The sequence below is a fragment of the Haplochromis burtoni genome, unplaced genomic scaffold (assembly GCF_018398535.1).
Source record: "Haplochromis burtoni strain Fernald_Lab_line unplaced genomic scaffold, NCSU_Asbu1 Contig_42, whole genome shotgun sequence".
NCBI classification, from domain to species: Eukaryota; Metazoa; Chordata; class Actinopteri; order Cichliformes; family Cichlidae; genus Haplochromis; species Haplochromis burtoni.
Genome location: NW_024582403.1, coordinates 2,373,582 through 2,380,800, shown reverse-complemented (window position 1 = coordinate 2,380,800; position 7,219 = coordinate 2,373,582). Strand labels below are relative to the sequence as shown.

Below are 7,219 nucleotides of genomic sequence, written 5' to 3'. Positions count from 1 at the left end.
ACAGAATTATGCCTGATCTTAATGCTTTGCCACCTGAGATCACAGTCGGTCACTACTGATTTTCAGCTTTGTCCTTTTCACACAGCTTTTCATGTAATCATTGATATTTTTGGAAATTGGGGGTTGTATAGATACCGTTATATAGTACACTCATTTAAATTTTTAGCAATTAGTTAACAAAATATTTAAAAATAATCCATCTGATTTTCCCTTGTCTTAATGATAGAGCTGTAATTTTGGTAAGTCTGTTAATGCAGCGAATCTGCATTTTCACCTTTTTCCATTTTTCTAAACTTTAGGAATAGAACAGAGATATTACTATTACATTAATAATGACAAAAGCACTCAATATGCACACTTTTAACACTACTGTGCAGTTCTTTTTACACTCACTGCTGTGATGCTTTCAATTTGTATTGCTTGTTTAATCTATTCATATCTTTTTCCATAGCACAATTTAATCTTCCTTTGAAAAGTCAAGTAAACTTCTGTGAGTTGCTGCCAATGCTACTCTTTTCATGCAGAGGAAACCTAGGGTTAACTTTGTGTAATTACCTATGCTGATTGCCAGTATTACGGTAAGTGATCATGGAAAGATACTCTGGGTATGTTGAAAACACACAGGCCTCTAGTGGACTTGTTTGTTGTTCACCTGCCCATTGATAGTTTTTTAGCCATTCCTCCAGTGAAATGGATTGTTCTAGGAAGTGCTGGGCCCTGTTTCAGGAAGCCGGTTTAGTGGAAAAACTGAGTAAGTATACCCTGAGTTAACGAAAACTCTGGGTTTTCGGTTTCACAAAGCGAGTTCAGTGAAGCCTCAGTGAGTCACTATGACGACACACTCCGTGAAGCTAACCTGCCCCCTAGCAGGTTTACTACAACTAACCCTGACTGTCTCCGCCCCTTTGTCGGAAACCTGACAGTAGGAAGTGTCGGACATGGCGTGCCCCTTCCTTGAAGAGCCAGTAGATCGTGAAGCCCAAATTCTCTGCAGAGCTCTCCGCCGGGAGAGAGTGATCAGAGCGCGTTTGGACATTTTATCATTTCCTGATGATTTTCTGTGCGAACGTTACCGTTTCTCAGCACAATCTATAAGTTATTTGGATAACATCCTCAGGCCATATATTACGCATGTGACACATCGCGGACATGCTCTCAGTTCATTACATATTATTTGTATTGCACTTCGGTTTTTTTGCAAACGGGAGCTTTCTGTATAATATTGGTGACGCTGAGCACGTTTCCAAGGCTACCGTCTGTCGGGCAGTCAGGAATGTTACAGTTGCACTGAAACGTCTCCTGTACTCGTTTGTGGTGTTCCCCGGTCATAGACCCACAAGATTTATCAAAGAGGGATGCCACAAAATTGCAGGTATCAGGATGACCAAAACTTAATTTATGATGTGGTGATACTTGGACTACTACTTAAATTTTACATTTATTTTCAGGGTTCCCAGGCGTGATTGGCTGTACAGATGGCACTCACATTCCAATCATTGCTCCTTCAGTAAATGAAGGAGACTATGTGAACAGGAAGTCTTTCCACAGCATTAATGTACAGGTACATAGTTCCCTGTAGCATTTCAAACTAACAAATTATTTCATTATAGTAATGGATGCTAATTTGTGTTCTCTGCACTGTGAAGATCATATGTGATGCTGCCAACATTATCACAAATGTGGAAGCCAAGTGGCCAGGCTCTGTCCATGACTCACAAATATTCCGTGAATGTACACTGAGCACAAAATTTGGACATGGTGAGTTGAGAATACTTTAAAATATATAAAGACCAATTGCTTCAGGGACATTTGAACTGAAGTGTATCCTTCTGTCTTAGGAGAGTTCACTGGCTACTTGCTTGGTGATAGGGGGTATCCATGTTTACCCTATTTGCTTACCCCTTACCCTGACCCTGAACCGGGCCCACAGCAGCGATATAATCTGGCTAATTGCAGGACAAGAGCCAGAATTGAAATGACTATCGGAATGCTTAAGGCCCGGTTCCAGTGCCTGCAAAGACTCAGGGTCACCCCAGAAAGGGCATGTGACATTATTGTGGCATGTGTGATTCTTCACAACATTGCCACAATTAGAGGAGAACACTGTCCTTCTGAACCAAACATCAGCAGTGATCCAAACCATGAACATCCTGACCCTCCGCACGGACATACAAGATGGAAGCGCAGTCAGAGACACCATATGTCACAATCATTTCTTTTGACCCATCACCTCAACATGTTGAAAGAAGAATAAACAGATTTTTGTTCAACTGGCTTTATTGGTCGCCTGTATTTCCTGTACACAAAGTATTAAAAGATGTAAACCTCATAAAGTGTCTCTGTTGCTTCCTCCTCTGTAACAGCTGTCAATGTTTCTTCATTATTTTCCTGTAGTAAAGAAATAAACAACATTGCTGTTCTACTGTAAACTCATATAATCTGTGGAGTATTACTCACAACTGCATGTTGGTCTGGCTCAACAGGAGGCTGCACCAGATGCAGTACACCACCACCATCAACTGATAGAATATGAGGTTTATACAGGTCACTTATAACTTACAAGGGACCAAATGGCAATTAACAAACATACCAATCACCTTACACTTCATTGTCATTATGCTCTCAAAGACAACCAAGACTGAGGGAAGGCAAAATCAGTAGGAAAATAACTTCACTACAAAATAATCCATTATGGTAAAGAGTTTATCAAATGAATGAGTAGCACTGCAAAGGTGACTGTGAAGAAAGGATGTATGCACATCATGTATTATTTTGAATTTACCCCCTATGTAGGCACTTGTGTCTTGCGGGGTTATTGACTCAGAGGATGTCCCCGCAGAGATGCCTTCGGCCACAGGGCGCCCACTGTTTTGGCTGAGGGCCAACTGCTCAGCCTCTGTGAGTGGTGGTGGTGGAGGACCCCCACCTGTTTTTCGGGCCTCCGCTTTTTTTCTGTTGGCTATAACGGGTCACATTTGAGCATACAGAGTAAGCAAATATGTACTTGTAATGTGCTCAGATAATTTCAATAAGTGCTTACAGAGAAGGAAATTAATGTAGCCTCTAACTGCAATTGATTTACATCGGACAAACAGACCAAGCACTATGGCTCATAATACAATTACACCTCACCTGTTTGGACTATATTTTTATATTTCATTTTTACTTGCTGCCAGGCACGTTTGGGGCCTGTTGGGTTGCACCTGCGCTCACATCACATCACAAAATAAAATGTATAAAATAACAAATAAAATAACATATGATAAAATAACGTGTTAAATGGGTGGAAATCCCTAGATCAATGTTTAAATTAACACTCACGCATTGACTCTGTCGGCTATGTTTTGCCATGCATGCTCCCTTTCTTTTGCAGCTGTGGCTGTGTTACTTTTTTCCGCGGAATTTGCATGTTATCGGCATATGCTGCCATCAGAATTTCGGCCTCAAGCGCTGTAAAATACATTGACCGCGCCTTCTTTCCCTCCGTCTCCATGGTGACTCGCTTAATCTGTGCTCCGCTTATCAGGGCTTTATGTATCCTCGTCCGCGCGCTTCACTTGGGGTTAAAGCAACTCCGCGTTGACTGAACTAATTGTTATCAGCCTTTCTGAAACCGAATATTCCGAGTTGGACAGTTCGGGGTTACTCAACCCTGAGTATCGTTTTTCACTCTGAGTTTTCTAAACCGGCTTCCTGAAACAGGGCCCAGGACACTAATACTGTTTTCAGTTAAACTGAATTCAATTGAATTCAATTCAGTCTTATTTATATAGCGTCAATTACAGCAAAAATCATAATTACAAAAACAGATGCCTCAAGGTGCTTTATATTGTAAGGTAAGACTGTACAACAACCAGCTATAATACCAGATAAAAATATGACCTATCAGGCTCTGGAGGTGAGAGATCTTGTGTGAATATGGTTTATGAATACAGCCACATCATTCACATATGCAAATGACACAAACTCCTCCTTCTCTTTCTGTGATAAGAAAGCATTTAAAGATTGAATCTGTCAGTGTAGTGTCCCACTGCTCTTTATTAGCTCACCCTGACTTTGATCTTACCATGTTTACCCACTGTAACCTGGTAGTACTTATATTCATGTTGATTCTTCAAGATCAGGGTAAGTATGTTTACTTAGTGCATACTTATATCCAAAGTCAGAACTGAAACACTGCATGATAAAGATTTTGATATACAGAATCTGATAACTTTTTTCTTTCTAGTTTATACAGGAGAAATCATTGGTGGCCATGAAGTTGTGCCACATAGCAAACCATATATGGTGCTTTTGGAGCTGCACAACTTAAGTGGTCATAACAAACACTGCGATGGCTTCCTCGTTAATGAGGACTTTGTGCTGACTGCTGCCCACTGCCATGCAAAGTAAGTTTAACATAGTTTATGTTCACCTAGAAAGAATTAAGTGTCCAGTATATTTTGTTATCGCAGTAAGCTGGGTTTATGTTACTCATAAACTCGGGGACTGGGATAAAAGCTTTCATGGCAGTTTCATCAATGTACTCATAACATTTTTTGATTTTTTTTATTTGGTTAGCATCAGATCAGCACTCTTCTCCTTTACACTGTCAAAAAGTGATTGCAATTATTTCATTTTAGGTCCTACAAAGTCTTTTTGGGACTTCATGATTACCACAACCATAATGGAGTACAGCATGTGTCGGTGCCTAAGACCAATGCATTTCCACACAAAGACTATAATCCAGTTTCTTACAGCAACGATATAATGCTTCTTAAGGTAAAAGAAACAACAGTATTTTGGGAGGTTTGTTGTCAAATTTTTATTATTTCTTCCAAGTCAAATTTAATTTCTTATTATTGTTTGTTATTACCTTTAGATAATGTTCAACTAAAACAAACAGCATTAAAAGGAAGGGTCAGAAATATGTAATATTGTAATATTTTAACAAATATTTTTGTCTCTCCTTGCTCCTGAAGTTGAGCACCAAGGCAGTGTTCAACGAGAATGTGAAACCTATTGATCTTGCAGACCATGATGATGGATTTGCGCCAAAATCATGTGTAGTTCCTGGTTGGGGAAACACGGGAAACGGTAAAGACTCTGATGTGCTCCTGGAAGTCAATGTAACCCTGACTGAGAATGAGATTTGTGCTAAGGAAAATAAGTACTGCTCTGAGGGTGCCACTGGACCATCCACGGTAGGTAGCTTTTATACCTTAAAAAAGTTTGGTCAGTAATGATAATGATAGTGTTCACTTGCTGCAATAACTACATACTATTCTTGTATTTCCAGGGAGACTCTGGTGGCCCATTAGTCTGTGAAGATGGAAAGGCATACGGGGTGGTGTCCGCCAGTAGTAACTCAATGCTAGATGGCCTTAAGCTCTACAGTTACATTAAGATACCTGACAAACGAGCCTGGATTGATTCTGTCATAGATCATCATCGAAAGTGGTAATTCATGTATTGAATCTGCCTTTAAAAAAAGTTATATGACAACTGAGATTTGAATATTTGAACTCATTCTATTAAAATGATGGGTGGCAAGGTGGTGCAATGGTCACACTGCTGCCTTTTTTCTTCCAGCTACAAACCTTTTCTTTGCAAACCTGTAGTTTCATTTTAGTCATAGTTTAAAATCTTAAATTTAAATGTAGAATGAATACCATTTTTTTAATTTTAATGTTAGATACTGCATTTACTACTCTTAAAATCAACAGATTTTAAGATTTCGAATTAGTTTAAGAGAGAAACCAAGATGATATGTTGGATTGTAACAGCAATAAACTGTTGTGCTACTCACTGTGTTTATATTTCATTATACAAACATATGGATAAATGAGAATATATGTATGTATAAAATATGTGTTTGTTTTTGTGTGCATGCGTTTATAATGTATGTATGACAGTTGTAAACTGCACATGCTTCCCAGAGAACATCCCAGGTCAGAGGTTGACAACATACATTCATTGTTTAGCTGTAGTTCATTGTTTAGCTGTACTTGTTGGCTTAAAATTTGTTCAGCAAAGGACCCAAACAGTTTTTTTGAGCAAATTTTATTAGCTCCATAAATGGAGATAATTTAGATTTTTTTAGAGGACCCTATATTAATACAGTACTAACAGAATACTCAAATACATATTTTCCCTTTTGCTTGTTTATGTGTCTTTTAAATAAATTTGCAAGAATTTCAAACAAACTTTTTTTGCTTTGTCATTAAGGGATATTCTGTGTAGATGTCTGAGGTAAAAAATGAATTTAATTTATTTTGGAATAAGGCTGTAACATCAGAAAATGTGGAACACATAAAGCACTGTGAATACTTTCTGCATGCACTATAGTTGGCGCTGTCACCTTGCATGAAGATCCTGGGTTCTAAACCTCCACTGACTGGCTCATAGTGTCTCATCATGTCTTCTTTTGAGGTTATCCGGCTTCCTCTCACAGTCCCAAAACATGCATGTTAGATTAAATGGTGACTATAAATTGGCTGTAGGTTTGAAAGTGGTGTTGGAGCTCCAGCCCAAACTCAAAAACCTTTGCTTGCATGTTAACTAGAAAAGTTAAATTGCTCTCTGTAAACACTCAACTACAGAGGATCGTGTTCTTAGAAACATGGAGTTCTTTATCTATCCTTGTCTATGTAGCTCTTAGGCAGTTTCGTCATCTAGCTCATTTTCCTTGTCCACATATAGAAATAAATGAAATCATGTGAAGAGGAAACATTATGCTAGCTTTGTATTGGTATAACAGATGAAGTCAGACATCGTACTGAGGGGTCTCTTATAGTTGGATCTTTATGTCAGAAGTGCAGTGCAGCATATGGGTGTACAGTATATGTTTGTTAATGTTCAAGAGAATAGTTCACATTCACAGTGTATGTGTGGCTATTTACTATAACACAAAAACACCACAAAGACAGAGAAAACCTCTGTGTTATACACTGCAGTTTCACAAGTCAGATAGAGGAAATGGTGATAGTAATCTATACTTCCTGATTGCTGCAAACTGGATGACAGATGCATAAATTTTTCCAAATATACAAGATCGAACTTAACATCAATTCCTAGTTTAAAAGACCAAAAGTGGCGAAAGCATGGATTTAAAAATGGCGAGAACAATGGGCTTCAACAAATTTCCAATCATTTTCTTTTTCACATTACTGCACAAGGCTAGACACGCAGAACTACAGTGGGGCAAAAAAGTATTTAGTCAGCCACCGATTGTGCAAGT

At 38.7% G+C, this 7,219-nt stretch overlaps 1 protein-coding gene and 1 pseudogene across 1 annotated transcript; both read left to right on the top strand.

Moving 5' to 3' along the window:
• Window positions 1-816: 816 nt before the first annotated feature.
• Window positions 817-2,523, top strand: LOC121814382 (annotated as a pseudogene).
• Window positions 2,524-4,030: 1,507 nt separating this feature from the next.
• On the top strand, window positions 4,031-6,201 carry LOC102310421 (granzyme B). Its single transcript, XM_005920721.2, has 5 exons — window positions 4,031-4,125; window positions 4,229-4,388; window positions 4,623-4,761; window positions 4,962-5,183; window positions 5,279-6,201. Exons 1-5 carry the CDS (start codon window positions 4,068-4,070, stop codon window positions 5,441-5,443), a joined length of 744 nt encoding a protein of 247 aa, XP_005920783.1. The 5' UTR covers window positions 4,031-4,067; the 3' UTR covers window positions 5,444-6,201.
• The last annotated feature ends 1,018 nt before the right edge of the window (window positions 6,202-7,219 follow it).